The sequence below is a fragment of the Lepus europaeus genome, chromosome 3 (genome assembly GCF_033115175.1).
Source record: "Lepus europaeus isolate LE1 chromosome 3, mLepTim1.pri, whole genome shotgun sequence".
NCBI lineage: Eukaryota > Metazoa > Chordata > Mammalia > Lagomorpha > Leporidae > Lepus > Lepus europaeus.
Window position 1 is genome coordinate 99,917,284 of NC_084829.1, and position 21,007 is coordinate 99,938,290.

General features: G+C 32.5%; 1 protein-coding gene across 3 annotated transcripts in view; it reads left to right on the forward strand.

Annotated features, from left to right (window-relative positions):
* Nucleotides 1-21,007, forward strand: part of GRIK2 (glutamate ionotropic receptor kainate type subunit 2) — a 727,469-nt gene that overhangs the window by 700,304 nt on the left and 6,158 nt on the right. For all 3 annotated transcript variants that reach the window (XM_062187636.1, XM_062187637.1, XM_062187638.1), the window contains exon 15: nt 15,854-16,104. In XM_062187636.1, coding sequence (XP_062043620.1) covers nt 15,854-16,104 — 251 coding nt within the window. The remainder of the gene's footprint in view (nt 1-15,853; nt 16,105-21,007) is intronic.

The following is a 21,007-nucleotide window of genomic DNA, read 5'->3' on the forward strand; positions in this document are numbered from 1 at the left end:
CTTTCTTACTGGAAACAATAAGTGCTTGTATTATCTAAATATTAAATCTTTAATAATTTGCTTAATACTGTCTTTGACAGTTTGCTAAAATTTGGTGTAATATGGTTAGCTAATGTCTTAGAACACAGTTTAAAAATCAGGCACGCTTTTAATGTAGGTGTGAGGGGTGGAAACATTCCTGGACTGAATAAGGGCATTTTTAATTTTTTATTTTTTATATAACTCCTATTTTACTTGCTGTTTTGCATTATCTGGATGAAAGTAGAGATCTTCGCTTCTCTTTTCTTGTGATTGTTGCCATCCTAAATCACCTAGCAATGTATCTATTCATTGGTTCAACAAATGGTTCAACAAATCTAGAAATGTGATGGTTCAATGAGATTAATAAACAGAGAAAACAAATCACAGCTGACAACAAGTTTGTTGTATCACATTATTAAGTTTGATTACCTCATTAAAGAAACTTAGAAAATCCAGAGTAGTAAGAATTGAGTATAATTTGTTGAATATTTGAGTATATTACAGATTTTTTTTTAACTATTGAGAGTTACATAATGACACTCAAAATTTAAAAACTAAGAGAGAGAGAAAGAGAGAGAGAGATGCATTTCATGAGCTCTTTCACTTCCCCAATATATGCAATAGACAGTGTTGGACCAGGCTGAAGGCAAGACCAATGCAAAATTCTAGACTGTTCTTACACAGGCTATTGCATTCTATTTTAAAGGAAAATATGTTTAACAGTGATATTTACTAATTGGTTTGCTACTGGAAGAATTGTATCAGTTTTTAAATAAGCGGAATTTATTTAATTTGCACAGAAAACAATTACTTATTGATTAAAAACTACTGACTTATTTTTTTAAAAAGAGAGAAAGGAACGCCTTCTAGATCTGTAACATGGGTGGCAGGAACTCACTTGAGATGTTACCTGCTGCTTTGCAGGCACAATATCAGTGGGCTAGATTAGAATCAGAACTAGGACTTAAACCAGCACTCTGATATGAAATCACTCTGATATGGAATGTGGGCAATCTAAGCCTAACCTACTGTGCCACAATGCCCACACCTAAGTAAAATTTTCGATTTATGCCTAATGTAAAAACATTAAAATTGAGTTATTCCTTTCCTTTGTTTTGTTTCTTGTTTTGTGAATATAAGAGACCAGTGCATTACTGTTACCACAGATGGCTGGATCAGAGGTTCTTGTCCCTTATAAGAAAAGAATTTCAAATGTGAGACAAAGATAGCAATAGGAAAACAGCAAAGTTTAACAAAGAGAATAGATGCTGCGTCTCAGTAAAAAACCAATTACCCAGGTTTCTTTTTAAAAAAAAAAAACTTTTATTTAATACATATAAATTTCCAAAGTACGGCTTTTGGATTACAGTGGCTTCCCCCCCCCAATAATTTCCCTCCTACCCGCAACCCTCCCATCTCCTGCACCCTCTCCCATTCTATTCACATCAAGATTCATTTTCAATTATCTTTATATACAGAAGATCAAATTAGTATATATTAAGTAAAGATTTCAACATTTTGCACCCACACAGAAATACAAAGTGTAAAGTACTGTTTGAGTACTAGTTATAGCATTAATTTACATTGTACAACACATTGAGGACCGAGATCCTACATGAGGAGTAAGTGCACAGTGACTCCTGTTGTTGACTTAACAATTGATACTCTTGTTTATGGCGTCAGTAATCACCCTAGGCTCTTGTCATGAGTTGCCAAGGCTATGGAAGCCTCTTGAGTTCACAAACTCCGACTTTATTTAGACAAGGCCATATTCAAAGTGGAAGCTCTCTCCTCCCTTCAGAGAAAGGTACCTTCTTCTTTGATGGCCTGTTCTTTCCTCTAGGGTCTCACTCACATTCATTGAGTTTTTTTGTTTTTTTGTTTTTTTGTTTTTGTTTTTGTTTTTTTTTCCCACAGAGTCTTGGCTTTCCATGCCTGAGAAACTCTCATGGGCTTTTTAGCCCGATCTGAATGCCTTAAGGGCTGATTCGGAGGCCAGAGTGCTGTTTTATCTGTTGAATTACTGGCTGATCTGATCAACTCTTTCCCTTATGGCAAAGCTGAATGACTGAGGGAAATACTCATTGAAGTAGGCAAAGTCACTTGAAGAAGAAGTTTATAGAAGTGGATTCGGACTATTTTCTAGCTGTTACTTCTTTGTAGTGTGTGGATTAATGTGGTGAAATATACAGTATATTAATGTTTTCATTAAGATGCATTTTTAAAAATTAGATAATAGCTCATGATCAATTTTTAACTTTCATAAGATTTTTCCCGGAATTTCATTGTAAAGCCCATATTAATAAAAATTCAAAAGAGCAGAATAATACTTTGATATGGCAAATATTATGATGAAGGAGCATATTTTATCTCATTCTTTAATTTCATTGCCAAATAATACCGAATTTAAATTTTTAAAAATACCTTATTTCTAAAAAGTTTTATACATTTATTTTTTTGTTTTAGCTCAGTTCTCAATAAAATCAATTTTAGCACAGTAACTTAAGTGCAAAGGAATATTCAAATTATTCACTTACTACCATTGCAATCTATTTTGTTCTTTTGTTCAAAGAACTTATTTTCTGCTTTTTAGTTTCATAATATTAAATCTTACCCTTAGTGAATCATATTTTACACATTTAAGACATCATAAAATCCAAATGGTTCTGAGACCATAACACATGAGTGTTAACTCTCATATAATATCATCAAAGAAATAGGGTATAGAAACAAACATTTCACATTTCACACCGTCAAATGCTTTATATTAGAGAAGAACACTTTAGGCAGCAATTTATGATTTGTTGTTAGTAATATGGCTTCATGAATTATTTATATTTATTTAGGTATTAATAAACACAATGAAAATCATCTCTGATGCTTGAGTGGGATTCTGACATCTTAGAATCAACCAGCAACACAATCTATTTTTCTCAACAAGTTAATTAGCATTAGTCTTTGATATCATGATCTAGCTTATTGAAGCTCTTTAGCAAAGTATGACATTTATTTTGTTTTCTGTTTTTAAATTCATAAAACTCTCCCACCATGAATAACACCGCCAAAAAAAGAAAAAGAAAAAGAAGAATGAAAGCATTTAGATAGGAAAAAAAATATTTGAGGCCCTTGGTTTTTAGTTGGCAAGAGTTAATGAGATAAGTATATTGAAAGCAAAACAATTTGGGCTCAGGTTCTGGAAAATTTAAATCAGTTCCTAAAATTCTCTAGGATATTGAATTTATATCCTCACAACTATAATCCATAATGAAAACTTCATCTTCCCTAATATTTCCAAGTGTGATCAAAACAGAGTGTTTCTTTTTCCTTGCTCTTATCATTGCTTAATTTTTAAGATATTGTCATGGAAGAACATGTGGTTTGGTGAAGATAATGAAAGCAGAAAATACCATGACTCTTTTGGAGTGGAACATCAGAAGCAGGTTTTAAAATTATACACACACACACACACACACACATCGCCCTTCCTTTTTTTTTTTTTTTTTTTTCTCTAAAAAATCAGTACATCCTCTTGGGCTGCCATGCCCCATCCTGTGTGATTCTTTTGAGGGTTCTCCATCACTTTCACTCATCACTTTGAATGTGATGATTACTGCCTGAAATGTATTGTGAGAGCCCTGAATGACTCAGATATAAACTATTTAATTAAGGAAGCTCTATTTACACAAAAGTACCTTAGTGGAGCAATCCACTATGATGTGAAATTAAATGCTGAGTAAGCTGATTTAATTAAGTTTGGGATGACATGAAGTTCCTTCCATAATTTTCCTGACTGCAGCAATGTTATTTTAAAGTGGCATTACTGGATAGTAGATTTTTTTAAGTTGTAGATGTTTTTACTCATAATGAGTCAAGTAATTTCCTATTTCATTCAAAAGATTTTTTTTTCAAAAAGATTTGGAGAAGATAAAAGCAAAAAAGCAAATCACAACAGTTTTATGAAGGTACTTTTAAAATGTATGAGCAGTTGTAGTCTTGCCTCTTAATTCAACATTGATAATAATCTATTTATCCAAACAGGGACCATTTCTATTTAATGGCATTTTTTCCACTGCAATTCCTTGCTTGACTGCCTATACTAAAAGCCTTCTTTTCACATGCTGAGTACCTATTGCACGTTGAGGAGCAGCTAGACTCAGCAGTCCATGAGCTGGGAGGCAGCAGTTTAGAAAACAATCTATTCAGACCAGTTGATGCTATTTTGCTTTGCTTTGTTCATTTTAGTAGAAATATTGTAAACCTTCTGAAAAGTCTCATTAACAGTATTTCTATTCTTAACAATAGCCTAATGGCATATTTTCTTTATTTATGAGTTTCTTCCTATGTTTGACAATATATTTAGTATATGTGGACACTGAGAAGGGAATGTAGGAAATTTTGCTCATGTCTGCACATACTGTTAATGATATTAGAATTTTCTGTCATCTTGGTGTTTTCATTTTGGTTGTGAGATTAAATCAACAGTAAATTTTAAAGTTATTGCAAATATTATACATTGAATAATTATCTATGTGAAGAAAATATAAAGTTAGCTATATCATAGCTATAGAATTACTAAAATACAATTCTCCGTGTTATATATGTAAAGATGAAACAGGTATATTTATAATGCTCTTTAATATTGAGACTTAAGACAATTTTACCACACATAGCTATTTTATACATTATATACATTGTATCTCTAGCATATTCACTAAATTGTAAATATTGGGGTAAATACACAGTAATTGAAGTAAATGGCAATTATACAAGGTAATATTCTAAAATAATTTATGCTAATAATTACAAAATGGCAAGAGTCCCTCTACTGCTTTTCATGCAATTTTTATCTCATTATAATATCCTTACTGATGACCAGCCTAAAGTAAAATTGTAAAAATAAGTTGTATTTTTTACTTTTTATTGTGAAAGTACACTACTTTGTCATGAAAACAATATGCAATTTTATTGTTTAACTTCTATTCTCTAATGTTAAGTGTATGAGATACACTTTTTTGTTTCTCAATGCTTGATAAAGTAAGATATATAGAATTGGTATGAGAGAAGGTATATTGTTTGTTTTAGTCAGATATCAGTATTTATAAAATAGAAACCAGTAGGAGAAGCATGTTTTTCCCTGTTTTGTTCACCATCCATTTCTAGAATTCCCAATTCATCATATAATAAGTACTGTAATATTCATCATTATGCATGCATAAAATTCCTAGCCTTCAGTATTTCAGCTTTACTTAAATGAATGAATACATTTATCTTCATTAGTTCAACATAATGCATAAAAATTGATGCAAATTATTCATCTTTTTGCAGGTCAACCCTTTCATTAAAATGCATTCTATTTTTTCCTTTGCATAAGTAGCTTAATTTTATTGCTAGTGAAGTGATTTTTGCAAAGCTAAATTGAGATTTAATAATTTTTAGACACTGAATAAAACAAAAAAGTCAAATTATACCTGTGGAAGCTGTATATTTCTGGCACATTTGTAGAACTCTAGATTACATGTCATTGAAAACAGATGAGTATTTTAGTAAGCTATGCCTGCTCCACAGACATCATCAACAGACTATGCTGCATTTAAGAAGGTTTCAGAGGGACTTTGATGAACTGTAAGGATCAGTGTGAGCAACCATCATCAGTATTGTAAATGTTGACCAAATGTTACCCAAACATTGAAAAGTATGGGTAATTGTCATGACAAGTTATTTTTGATAGATTTTGTACACAAAGCATCATTCATTTAGTGTTTGTCCTGATTAAGTCAAGACTACAGATTCAAATTCTACTCAAGATTCAGTCATAGATTGACCATGTCAGGCAGTCATCCTTGGGTTATCAGGGCAGAGTAAGAGCAATGATTCACTCTTACTGAACAAACAAAACTTCATTAAACAGAGGGGTGAATGTATGAATACTAAATGACACAGATGAATGTTTTGCATTTGCTGGCCATTCACGTGAAAGGTATAATCTAACATTGTATGTTGTCTTTGTTTGCTAGTCCTGGTTTCTTCTGGGTGTCCATGGTTTACCAAGTGAGATTACTGGGCCACTCTGAGACTCAGTTTTCTCATCTATAAATGGATACAATCATGTTTACATAAGTGAATTATGACAGAGATTAATATTATACAGTACTTGGATCACATCACATGTTTTATAAAGAAAATTATAATCATTAAGCTATATATATATATATGTATATATATCCTTCAAAACATCATGCTAAACAATGCAATGATGACATATAATTTTATCTTCTCAATTAAAATATTAAAGTATGGAAGGTAGGTAATTTATTCTCTCAAAAATAGTCTCTCTCTAAATTTTTGGGCTCTTGATGACTGATTGATTGATGATTTCACTTAAAGTGGCCTGACTTTTACAATTCCTTCATTAGGATGTTTAAATGTATTGGAATTTGAACAAAGCATATAGTAAGGAAATTATCACTGATATAGACATTCCTACCACTGTTTAAATGATTACTATGCTGATGCCAAAATCATAAGCAAGGCAGAGTTTGTGGGAAGAAATTATTTCTGCTTTTATACTTACTGTCAGAGTTTCACCAAATTTACTTCACTCATCATTTGTAACTGCTGTATATGAAATATGTTAAAACCAGTGGAAATAGTTTGTTGTTTTATTACCATCAGATAACATGTGTCCTCTGTTTTCTTTTTCACTGTTTGAGAATATTCAGAATGTAAGTGAAACGTACATGTCTAAGTCATATATAGTATAATTTGAATTCTTTATTTACATGTTTATGTGCCTCATGTATCATGTAAATATCTTCCTTTATGAATTTAGATATCTAAATATTTGTAAAAATATTATCCAATGATTTTTTCAAGCAAAATGCTTGAGACTAAATATTTTCAAAGAAAGGGAATGATTAAGGCATTATTGAAGTTCTTTGAGAAAAGTCCCTGGAATGCTATATGCTTAAGGATTATGGTGTAATAACTTACCCACATGAAGTGTAAATGAGTATATTTCAGGGAAGGTACACTATCTTGGAGTAATGACAAACTAAAATATTAGAATATTATAATATTAGTAGTCTGCTTACCAAAATTATATTCGCAGACCGAGAGAGAAACTAGTATCGGACTGTCATTAAATTCTGGGTCATGTAGAGCATATTGTATAATAGGAAAAACTAAATAATTAAGAAACATAAAATAAAGATCACCAAACTCCTTTGAGAAATGACTAGAAAGGATTTGTCATTATGTAAATCCTCAATACTCTGTAGACTTAGAGTTTCAACAAAATGTCTTTAAAAATAGGCATATAAATATGTTTAAATATTTCCTATAACTGTAGTTCTCCAATAGCAGCTTGCAAGGAGACTTGAAAGCCAGATAAGCCAGATGTGGAGAATATTTTAGGAAAAGTAGTATGATGTCAATTCCTAAGAGATACTTCATGCAGCATATGGAGCAATAGATGAAAAACAACGCTTATAAAAAATGTGACTTGCTGAGTTGTAGTGTCCTAATGTGTCGATTCAAAGACAAAAAGAAAAAAAAATACATAGACAAGACAAGCATAAAGATCTAATAAAGCTGAGAAGAGGGTGTTTGGCATAATGGTTAAGCAGTCATCACTTGGGATGCCCACATCCTACACTGGGGTATCTGGGTTTGAACCCTGGCTCCACTCTGATTTTTAGGCTTCTATTAATGAGTACTCTGGGAAGCAGCAGGTGATAGGTCAAGAAGTTGGATCCTTGCCAGTCACCCATGTGAGAGACCTTGATCCAGTTCCTGGCTCTTGACCCTGGATGCACACCCTGTAAGGCAGCAGGTCATGACTCAATAATTTGGAATCCTGCCACTCATATAGGAGACTTGAATTGAATTCCTGGTTCTTAGCTCTGGTCTTGGCTGTTGTGAACCAGCAGATGGGAGATCTCTCTGTTTCTATGCCTCTCAAATAAATAAATAATTATATAAATAAATAACTGCATTTATTCAAGGAAAGAAATAACAATAATAATTATTATCTAACAATGCATCAAAAAGTATTTATTATAGTTTCAAAGGCAGAACAAGTTGAGGTTAAAGAGGAAAATTGTTCAGAACATTAATAAATATAAGGAAAATATTATTTCTTGAATATAAATTTCCATATCATTAATAAGTTTTATGTTTGCTGATTTTTCCCTTTAGTAGATAAATGGAAATCTTTATTTTGTTAATATATAATGCAAATTTTCTAAATCTGTTAAGGAGTATTCAAGATTATTTGACCAAGAAATCTGTTTAAAATGAAACAGCAAGTACATTTCTCAAAAAAAGAGATATATGTGGAAAAATTCAGTTTTGGAAATGTTTTTGAAATGACTTTTAGAAGCATATCGTTGGGGCCAGTGTTGTGGCATAGAGGATTAAGCTGCTGCCTGTACTGTTGGCATCCAATGTAAGTGCTAGTTAAAGTCCTGGATACTCCACTTCCGATCCAGCTCCCTGCTAATGTGCCTGGGAATGGGAGATACAAATGAACCTCCTGGCCCAGTCCTGGCCCTTTTGGGTATCTGGGAAGTGAAGCAGTAGATGGAGGATCTCTCTCTCTCTCTCTCTCTCTCTCTTTCTCTCGCTCTGTCTCTCTCTTTCTCTATGAATCTGCCTTTCAACTAAATTAATCTTTTTTATTTTTATTTTTTTAAGTTTTTTTAAACTTTTATTTAATGAATATGAATTTCCAAAGTACAGCTTATGGATTACAAGAGCTTCCCCCCCCCCCCCGCATAACTTCCCTCCCACCCGCAACCCTCCCCTTTCCCGCTCACTCTCCCCTTCCATTCACATCAAGATTCATTTTCAATTCTCTTTATATACAGAAGATCAGTTTAGTATATATTAAGTAAAGATTTCAACAGTTTGCACCCACATAGCAACACAAAGTGAAAAAATACTGTTGGAGTACTAGTTATAGCATTAAATAACAGTGTATAGCACATTAAAGACAGAGATCCTACATGATATTTTTTAAAAAAATTGATTAATTTTCTATGCAAAACCAACCCAAATGCCCATCAACAGTAGACTGGATAAAGAAATTATGGGACATATACTCTATAGAATACTATACAGCAGTCAGAAACAATGAAACCCAGTCATTTGCAACAAGATGGAGGAATCTGGAAAACATCATGCTGAGTGAATTAAGCCAGTCCCAAAGAGACAAATATCATTTGTTTTCCCTGAGCACCAAAGGGGAAACCTGTTGAAGTGAAATGGACACTATAAGAAACAATGACCTGATCAGCTCTTGTCCTGACTCTAGATGTACAATGTAATACTTTAACTATTTTAGTATTTTTGTTGTTGTTGTTGTTCTAGTACTAGTGGTTGAACTCTGTAATTAACACAAAATTATTCTTAGGTGTTCAAATTTTAACTGAAAAGTGATCCCTGTTAACTATAAGAGTGGGAAAAAGAGAGGGAGGAGATGTACAATTTGGGACATGCTCAATCGGACTCGCCCCAAATGGTGGAGTTAGAAATGTGCCAGGGGATTCCAATACAATCCCATCAAGGTGGCATGTACCAATGCCATCTCACTAGTCCAAGTGATCAATTTCAGTTCACAATTGATCACACTGATAGGTCTCAGAGTCAAAGAGATCACATAAACAAAACTAGTGTCTGTGAATACTAACTGATAGAATCAAAAAGGGAGAGAACGATCCAACATGGGAAGCAGGATACAGAGCAGACTCATAGAATGGCAGATGTCCTAAACAGCACTCTGGCCTCAGAATCAGGCCTTAAGGCATTCAGATCTGGCTGAAGAGCCCATGAGAGTATTTTAGGCATGGAAAGCCAAGACACTCTGGCAAAACAAACAAACAAACAAACAAAACAAAACAAAATAAAAACCAAAGCCTAAATGAAAGATCTCTGTGAGTGAGATCCCAGTGGAAAGAACGGGGCCATCAAAGAAGGAGGTACCTTTCTCTGAAGGGAGGAGAGAACTTCCACTTTGACTATGACCCTATTGGAATAAATCGAAGTCGGCAAACCCTAAAGGCTTCCATAGCCTTGTCAACTCATGACTAGAGGCTAGGGAGATTACTGACGCCATAAACAAGAGTGTCAAATTGTTAAGTCAACAACAGGAGTCATTGTGTACTTACGTCTCACATGGGATCTGTCTTTAATGTGTTGTCCAATGTGAAGTGATGCTATAACTAGTACTAAAACAGTATTTTTACACTTTGTGTTTCTGCATGGGTGCAAACTGATGAAATCTTTACTTAGTTTATACTGAATCGATCTCCTGCATATAAAGATAATTGAAAATGAAAAAAAATAAAAACAACCTGGTGTTAAATAAATTAATCTTTAAAAAGTAGATAGTTATAGGCCGGCGCCACAGCTCATTAGGCTAATCCTCTCCTGCAGCGCTGGCACACCGGGTTATAGTCCCGGTTGGGGCACCAGATTCTGTCCCAGTTTCTCCTCTTCCATTCCAGCTCTCTGCTGTGGCCCGGGAGTGCAGTGGAGGATGGCCCAAGTCCTTGGGTCCTGCACCTGCATGGGAGACCAGGAGGAAGCACCTGGCTCTCTGCTTCGGATCGGCGCAGCACGCCGGCTGTAGCCGCTATTTGGTGGATGAACCAACGGAAGGAAGACCTTTCTCTCTGTCTCTCTCTCTCTCTCTCACTGTCTAACTTTGCCTGTCAAAAAAAAAAGTAGGTAGTTATCAAAACAAGTATGGTTTTGTTTCTGACCTTTCCCATTCATTTCAGCATACAATACCCAGATCTTAAAGCAAAGAAACTTTGTGCAGGGTAAATGGGAATAATGAGAGTACAGATAATTTAATTTCAACATATTTCATTAAAATGTTAGATATTAGAAACTTTGCTGTACAAGCTTTAAAGTTATTCATCAATTAATAAGCATCTGCCAGAATTAAAAGTAATGTTGACTGTGCTTATTTTATAATTTTATACTATCTAGATACTCAAATAAAACAAGGAAAATTTTGGTAAAAAGAAAAGTGTGCTTGTACAGAGTATTAAAAGGGAAATAGAATTATTCAATCAATTGTATGTAATGATTTTCGACTTAAAATTGAGTGTCTGTAACCACAACTGCATTTCCTTCTACAAATTAGACATGTAGAACTGGAGAAAGAAAGGAAAAATAGAGAGGAATGGGGAATGAGAGGGAAAATGGGATAGAGGAGTGCAGGAAAGAGAGGGGGAGAGAATGGAGAGGAAAATAAGAAACAGAAGGAAAAAGAAATAAAAAGGGGATTAGAAGGGACTGATAGCAGAAACAAGGAAAATCAAAGCAGTGTAAGAGGAAGGAGAGAGAGAAAGGGACAGGAGGGTAGAAGGTTCTGAAATATTTGGTGGGAACTTTATTCATTGTTTATAACAACTAAATTTTATCCTTCTAAAATTTTTGATTCTCCTGAAATCATAATTTTACAGAAAATTATTTGATCACAATATGACATTTAAAGACATGTAGAAATAATGCTTATTTTGTTCAGGAAGTTGTGAGAGGTTGCTTTGTCCATTCATGTACCGTCACTTTGTCTCACTTGAAACTGCCTCTGTACCTTCTCTGAGAGTTTATTTTCAGCTTCAGATCTTATATTCTGATGTTTCAAGAGATCCACTATGGAGTAAACATGTTTATCCCTTTTTCCTCCCTCCCTTCCTTCCTTCCTTCCTTCCTTCCTTCCCTCCTTGCAGAAGCTAGAGCCCTTTTAATTTCGTACATGGAATTTTGGGGTAATTTGTAAGAAGATATTTTTTTTAAAGATTCATTATTTATTTGAAAGGTAGAGTTACAGAGAGGCAGCGGCAAAGAGTGAAAGAGAAAGAGAGAGAGAGAGAGAGAGAGACAGAGACAGAGACAGAGAGACAGAGTCCTTCCATCTGCTGGTTTACTCTATAAATGGCTACAACGGCTGGAGTTGGGTCAGTCCGAAGCTAGGAGCTAGGAACTTCTTCCAGGTCTCTCAAGCGGATTCCGGGGCCCAAGGACTTGGACCATCTTCTACTGCTTTCCCAGGCCATAGCAGAGAGCTGGATTGGAAATGCAGCAGCTTGGACTTGAATGCGTGCCATATGGGATGTCAGCACTGTAGGCGGTGGCTTTATCCACTATGCCACAGCGCCAGCCCGAAGAAAATTTTTAAAATTATAATATTTGCGTGCCAATATGAAGAATATATTTAAATAATCAAAATAATCCCAACTGAGTGCAGCAATATAAAAAGAACCAAAGATCAGAGATTTCATAATAAAAATCTGAAGACTAAAATGAGCTTTTGGAAATAATTGGCTTATTTTGATAGTTGCTTTTTAAAAATATTTATTTTCTTTCATCTTAAATGTAGGGAAATTTAAACAAAATATTTCATGTTATCTTAAAAATAAAAAAAAAAAAGGAAAGAACAAAGTCACCCTGACTGGAACTGAAGAGGATTATTCATTTTGGATTTGTTGTGTACCTTGCTTCACTCATTTATTTTCATTTGTCTGGCCCCTTAGGTATTGAGGATGGACTTTTACTTGCAATGGTATGTGGTATAACACATTTTTAATTTCTTCCGTTGTTTTCTACTCAAACTTAGAGATGTCTTGAAAAACTAATGCACATCTTATTCAGAGCAACATTACAGTGTGAACCCTCATCTTTTCTAAATTGATTCAAAATGCTGTCATTTATTTTCTTGCCAGCACATGGATTGAAACTGGAGTTGGGACTTGGGAAAAACTTTAAGCTTGATATATCCAGTTAATGACTGCTCACTTCATTAGCACTAAGTGCGAGGCTGTTATAACAAGGATGACAGATCCTTTTGTTCTTTGATCTCAATGTGTCCTTGAAATCTTTCCACTAAATGAAATTTCAGTTCACATTTGACTTCAAATAGCATTTATGTAAAAATGCTTCCAAGGATCATCAAATTGTGTTGAAAAGAAGTATGCATTCATTGTGGAATTATTGTTTTGTTTTAAAAATACTTACACTAAATCAGTGACAGGACAAGGAAAACATGTCAATGACATACTGTCATAGATTATATTCCCTGCATTATTTAATGCTGATAAAAGCCTTAGCATGAAATATACTTTGTAGATTTGATTAAGCCCAAATTATCAATGACACATTGCTCAGGAAAATAAGTGTGATGAGGTTTGCTAGCACTGGAACCTACTTATGTTTCCAATCAATTCCAGAAACAGGAAGCTAAGCTGGCAAAAAAAAATCAAATGGTGTCCATGATTTTCTGAGAAGTAGGTAGTTTTTATTTACTGCTTCTTGGGAATGGAATGCAGAATATTACATATGAAGACATTAGCATGAACATTCCAATTCTGCTCAGTGAGTATAGTGAATTGAAAATAAAATATTTTTAATGGTGCTCAAGATGAAAAATAAGAGAATACAAGCTATTTCACTGGATTAAGATTTTTCTATATTCAAATACTGACTCTCCCAGTCACCACCTACCCACACTTGGTAATTAATTGTGCTTCTACAAAATAAACTAGATCTCTATGTTAATCAGGTATAGTATTTTTCCCAGTTTTATCAGTACACTATTTGTTTCAGTTACTATGCTTCCAGCTGGCCTATTTTAAAACTATAATTCTACTTAAAATGGAGACTCCCCCATAAATCAAAATTTATTTTGTAGGGAAAGTAATGGTTAATCAGAATTTTCTTTTCAGAGTAAAAGTGATCTTACAGCTGGTGCTAGGCTAGATATGGCAAAGTAACAAAAACTGAATAGCTAAATAAGATGACCTTAATTTATGATAATTTATTGCATGTCAGAGAGAAAGCACAAGGATGTCATTCTTATATTATGTTAAGATTTCCCTCAATCAGACATTATGCCCCTTGGAATATGTAAGGTTTTGTTGATAGAGAATGATAGAAAATTTGGAGAGCTGTATGAATGGATGAATGTGAAGGATATATGAAGGATATATGGATGAATAGAGGGGTTTTTTAAAATCTTATTTAAAGTATATGAATTTCATATATAAAGATTCAGCAATATAGTGATACTTTCAACTTTACTGTCTCCTATCCATGCTCTTACCCTTCATCCTCCTTCCTCTCCTGTTTCAATTCTTACTTTTCACAAAGATCTATTTTTAGTTAACTATATACTCATAAGATTAATCCTACAGATAGTCAATGGATAGTATAAAAAATGTTTCTCAGCAGTCAAGACAAGGGCTGTTAAAAATCATTGCATCTCAAAGTGTCAATTTCACTTCTATAGATTACCTTTTATGTACTCTAGTAGTTACCACAGACCAGGAAGAACATGTGGTGTTTGTCTTTCTGGGACTGGTTTATTTCACTAAGCAGATGGAGGTTTGACAGTTTGAAAGACAGGTAAATAGTTGGAGAAAACTGTCCTATCTAAACAGGTAAATAATACTACTACATGACCCCGGCTGATCATCCAGTAACTCTGTATTAATCATATTTTCATGGCCGTAACTAAATACCTGAGACAAGGTACTTATGAAGAAAAGAAGTTCATTTTGGCTCATGTTTTCGAGGCTCACAGTCCAAGATCAGGTAGGCCTTTTGGTCTGGTATCTGGTGATGGTTCCATCTTGGGACAGATCTTGAAAGATGCATGTCATTCAATATTTTTCTATGCTTCTGGGCAACCTATTGGCAAAGATAATACTTATCATGTATAAGGTAATGCAGATGGATGTATTTCCTCATAGTATAAATACTAAATTCCATTTTATAATTCTATTCATATTATTGTCTTATCTGATAGGAACATTTTTCCCTCAAATCAAAAAATGATAAACAAATAAACAACCTCTCACAAAAAATCTTACGATGTCAGCCTACAAATTTCTAGATTTATGAGTTAAATTGCTGTAATGATTTTTGAATGGTCAAAGTCGTCTGTTATTCATATAATTACAACTATGAATGACTGTCTGTTACCAACAAAGCATTAGGTGACATTAAATACAGCTTGTAAAGTATGATTGCCTTACATTATTTTTGTTTACTCTTGGAAAACTTCATTTTTCCCCCTACTTCCCTAAAAATAGAAGCTACAGTTTTATCAATGCTTTTCTTTCAGTGTCAAACAATTCCTAGACATGGACTAAATAAACATCCTTGAATCCTGTGTGTTTCTTTTGCAGAGTTCTTATGTCTTCACTTACTCTCCAATGATCTGAACTGTTTTCCTTTAGGAAATATGGCTATATTTTAAAAACTGTACCTATAAAATATATTCAATCTATTCTTTATATATTAATAAAGATTAAATTAAAAAGGGGGACGTGCTCTTCCTTAAAAACAAAATTCATGATTTCGTTCATAATCTACAGAGACTTAGGGCAGTGCTGTGGCATAAGCAGTAAAACGGCCTCGTGCAGAGCCGGCAACACATATGGGCTGCTTTAGTTCCCATCCAGCTCCCTGCTAATGCGCCTGCTAAAGCAGAGGAAGATGGCCCAAGTCCTTGGACCCCTGAACCCATGTGGGAGACCTGGGTTAATCTCCGTGATCCCGGCTTCAGAGTGACCCACTGGTTGGAAGATCTCTCTCTCTCTCTCTCTCTCTCTCTCTCTCTCACTCTGCTTTTCAAATAAATAAATAAATCTTGAGAAAGATTATCCACTTAGCTAGTTCATCTTCTGTTCTCTTTTTTTCAATTGTTTTTCCAAACTTAAAATTACTGTAGCACACCGTGGAGCCCTTGTCTGATTACCCTAATTTTGAATCATTAAATTTTGGATCCTTGAAATACTTAACACATTCTCTTCTTGCCTAGGTTCTCCATATCGGGACAAAATCACCATAGCAATTCTTCAACTGCAAGAAGAAGGCAAACTGCACATGATGAAGGAGAAGTGGTGGAGGGGCAATGGTTGCCCAGAGGAGGAGAGCAAAGAGGCCAGTGCCCTGGGGGTTCAAAACATCGGTGGCATCTTCATTGTTCTGGCAGCCGGCTTGGTGCTCTCAGTTTTTGTGGCAGTGGGAGAGTTTTTGTACAAATCCAAAAAAAATGCTCAATTGGAAAAGGTAAATGACGCTTTTTTGAAACTTAAAACAATCATTATTGTTGTTACAGTGAAACAGAAATCAAAAGATTTTTTATCTTTCCAACCAGAGTAGTGCTTTGAATTATGGCTATTAACTGTCTTATGTCATCCATTTTATAACACAAATCCTCTTTTGTGAAATATAAATTATATTTTGCAAAAAGACTCATGCTCACTCTTATGCTTTTCAATTTAATTATAATTTCTTTAGTTATATAGCTCCATTTAGGACAAATAGCTATTTCTAGTTTTATTGATGCTTGAAAGGAGAAAAAATTTTGTTGGTAGAAGTTCTTGCAGTTAATTTAATTAAGGGAAATAGTTCATGAAGGAAACAAAATTGGAAATTGTAATACTCATATGAATACTTCTGTACAATTAAGAAAAAGGTTTTTAGAACACCATAGTAGTTAACAGCTTTGAGAAAGTATTAAGTGAAAATTCTACTTAAATATCTTCATTTCAGTGCATTTCTAGTTAAAAAAAAACCTTTAATTTTCACTGTGGAAATTGCAATTAGCTTTCTACATTAATAAATGTATGAAATACTGTGATTTCTTTTTCATCTTTAGTGTGATTCTTAATGATTCTTTTATTTCCTTGAGTCAAAGTCATTATAAGAATATGTAAAAGTGTGAAGAATATTGTGACTATTTTTTTATTTTAGTACATTTTATCGTTCTGTAGAAATGTTTTTTAATCTATTCTTGAAAAGTTTGTGATAATTTACATTATACATTTCTAGTGCTATAACTTCCTCATTTTTATAAATATGAGGAAGAATCACTCTTTAAAAAGGTATATGACCTTTTTAATATGTAAATTTATATATCTGGACATGAAATAACATTTTTTCAGTCTTCCAGAAATCTATTACTTTATATTTTTGTATATAAAAATATCTAATGAAACACATTAGTTCTTAGATCCTAACATCCCACTCTGTGGTAGAAATGAAATTATATTACCATTACTGTTTGAAGGATTTATGCATTTTATTAGTAATTAGAGTAAGAAAGTGATATTGTAAAAGCAATACTAAGCAAATGAACAAGATAATATTCTGCTAACATTTTTGAAGTCTTTGCACCTTTTAAATTATTTTATGAAAATATGGTTGGAAAACATATTCCTTTGTAGTTAATAATTTCTATTATGAAATTTTATCTTTTCTGGATTAATAAACTTTGAATATATATGTATATGCACATATACTTAACTATAGCACTTGACACTTGGAAATACTTTTAAAGTTGACCATTTTGATAGCCCTCTTTTACCTATGACTAAAATAACCAACTGATTATGTATCTATCTGCCTGTCTTTTAAATCAGTAGTGAAGTTGGCTCCAGTAACATTTTTAAAAGATTATCATAAGAAAAAATACATTTCTATATTATTCAAAATGATAAATTAAATGATTTTGGATTTATTGGAAGTGACCATTTTCTTTATTGTGATAAACCAGCCTCTTGAGCTTCATTCTTCTACATTTTTTCCTTAGAGAAACATCTGTTATGTTATACTATACAACTTTTTGACACCTTCTAAATTTATTAAAATTAGCCATAAGATATTCTCAGAAGGTATAAAATATGCATGAATACATACAGAAATTCACAGTTTATGTACACTTATCATGATTGTGTTTTTAACTTAGATTTCTTAAATTTAGAAAGGTAACTGCTGTGAAATTGCTTATTTAGTCAATAAATATTTATTGAGAACCAAATCTGCAAAGAATTGTATTTTGCACATTGAAGGTAAGCAAGAATGCATTAGAATTCCAACCCCAAAATGTTTTGTTATTATCTCTTTTGTCTTTTCCTTACTCTTCTCTTTCTTTTTGTAGTTTACAAAATTTCAGTGTCTTTTAAAAAGAAGAAACAAACTTTCCTATCTTTGTCTAAATAACACTGTTAGATAATCAATATACACATGGTTTAACTGAATATAAAATATGTGAAGGAAAATGATGAACAATGAAAATCTTCCCATATCAAATCTTACTTCTTATGATGATGCTGTTATAACAATAAATATTACTGATGAGAGAGGAAAATAAAATGTTTTTTATACTACATGTGTTATAAAAGTTATTAGGAAAACAGTGCTTAGCTTTCATTACATGTCCAAGAATTTTGATAGTCAAAAGTGGTGTAGGGATGTATCATTTTTAGGTGAACTCAGGCAAAAAAGGAAAAAAAGAAATATATGGGCATTAAAAGTTTCAGAGTGTAAACTTTACTCCCTTCAAATAATAAGAGAGCATATTGTAACTTCTGTAATGGTGGCTTTTATTATGATAGAACTCAAGGCATCAAGGATACACTGTTTTTCACTTTTTCAAATGTTTAAGATTATGTGCTTACTTTTCTGATTTTTCCAACATAATTTGACTATTTTTAAAGATACTCTGATTTTTTTCTTATTTACCGTGTCTGAAAAAATAATCGAAATGTAGTTTCTGTAATTAATTTTCATTTTAACTTCCTTTTCTTTGGATTTAAATACATTGCTACTTACAGTTCACTGAATAAACAATCTGAGAAGGTTCTGCATAGCTAAGACAATCATCCATGGCTTTTAGGTTTATAGATTTTTTTAGAAACATATTGTTATACTATTTGGATGTTTATAGCTAAAACAAATTGCTTCATATATGGAATTTTGTTTTCTCTGATAATATTTATGAAAATATACTGGATTTGTAAGCATGAACTAGAGTTGATTATAACAATTTTACAAAACTATTTTATAAAAACTACGGCTTATTTATGTTTTAATTTACTCATTCTTAAATATTTGAGTATGTTCTCTTATAGAAAGTGTACATGATTTTGACTTCTTTTGATTTTTAGCAATAACAGTAATGCATCTGATATAGTTTAATCTTTTTCCAACTTGTCTATAGAAATATTTCTTTCTTATGTGATTAAAAATGAATTTGCCTGTACAAAAGCTGTTTGGTGGAACTGCTTGGACATGAATTATTGAGTCTCCTGCAATGAAAATAATGTTACCATGCCAAAAGTATTCCCTCTTATTACTTAAATGTAAACTAATTAAGGAAAATGTGTCAGAAATAAAAACATAATTAGTGTTCAGATATTGAATTTGTAAGGTAGGTATACTCTCTTGAACACATCTTTTGTTCCAACTTCCCTCTAAGTTGTTTGAACTATATGGTATTTTAAAAAAATATATGGTAATTTTTTTAGGGCATAGTCCTTTTCAGTTGATGTAGTTGTTTCAATTATAGAACACTAGTAAATCTTATTTATGATAATCTCTAAATAATTATTTACATTTTAAAGTTTTACTTAATTGAAAGGCAGAATTACAGACAGAGAGAACAGGAAGAGAGAATTACTTGGACCATCTTCCGCTGCTTTCCCCATTTGCGTTAGCTGTGAACTAGTTCAGAATTGTAGCAGCCAGAACTTGAATGGGTGTATATATGGTATGCAAGCATTGGAAGCGGTGGCTTAAGCTGCTGTGCCCTAATGCCAGCCCCAATAATTATATTTTTCATGTCACTGATATTCCAAAAAGAATTTTAAATGTATCTAGTTGAGAGGCAAAGACAGATAATATATAGAGAGGGACTGTAATTCATGGAAACAGAAGAGTGAAAACAGGTTGTTTACAGATTCTCGTTTACAATCTGCTTTGAGACTGTTGAAGAACTAGCTCTATCAGGAGCTTTTAAAAATTTCATTTATTGAATAAGTTGTAGGAATATAGCCAGTATTATAAATTTTTAGCAAATATTTTATTTCAATATTTAAAATTTCTTCATAACGCCTTTTTACAGTACATGGTTTGTGTTTATTTTCATTTATTACAAATGCTATAATTTTTAACCTCTTAAGTTGGCATAAAATAAAAGTTCTACATAAATTTTATAAGTTTCTACATTAAATTTCAAAGTTAGAAAATTTCAGTGGAAGAAAATTTTGTTCTAAAGCATGTTGCTTTACAAAAGATAAAACTTATAAATAACTTTGTACAAATAGTCTATCATATATTTTTTAATGTGACTCCTTTTCTTTGAGAGCAAAGTGTTTTTCAATTTCCATTGGTGATACGTATAACGACTAACTGAATGGATTTTTTTAATGTCCTTTAATAGAAAGAGAAAATAGTTCAAAATGAAGTTCCAATCTTCAAATCAACTAAAGAATTTATACTTCACTAATTTATGATAACTCATATTCTTTTTCTCCCTCACAAATAATACTATAATGTTATAACTTGCTAGATAATTTCATTAATTTATTTTTATGAATGACTAGCATTTTAAAAGTACAATTTGTTTGAATAAAAACCTACTCTGAGAGCTGTTTATATATTATTCAACTTTTGTGCAGATAAGGATCAAGTATGTTTCTAAAGTCAATGTAGTATAGAATACCACTATTTAAACTATGTTGTACTGTATAAATGAAAGCCAAATACTTATTCTTGGATAGTGTTTCTCCCTGAAGTTTTACCAAGAAAATATGTTTATTAAGAGTTTGAATCAGATAAACAGATTTTGGCCATATATTATGAGCTGCAGGTAATTCTTCTTTCTTTATCTAAATATTATGCATGACTTGTAATTAAGAAGACTTTGTTTAAGTTTGTAAAAATTACTTGGCAACTATAAACTTTTTAACATACATAGGGAAAATAAATAAAAGTTTAATGAACCCATAACAATGGTGTTCTAAAAAGTGAGAAATTTAATATATAGAGTTTTGAAAATGTAACTGGTATTTAATAAATAGCTGCCATTATAACAGTGTCACTATTATTCATAAAGCTGACAGATTTTAAGTGGTAAACCTTAGGAAAAGAGAGTTAGCCAAGATTTAAGTATTAGTTATTATATTTT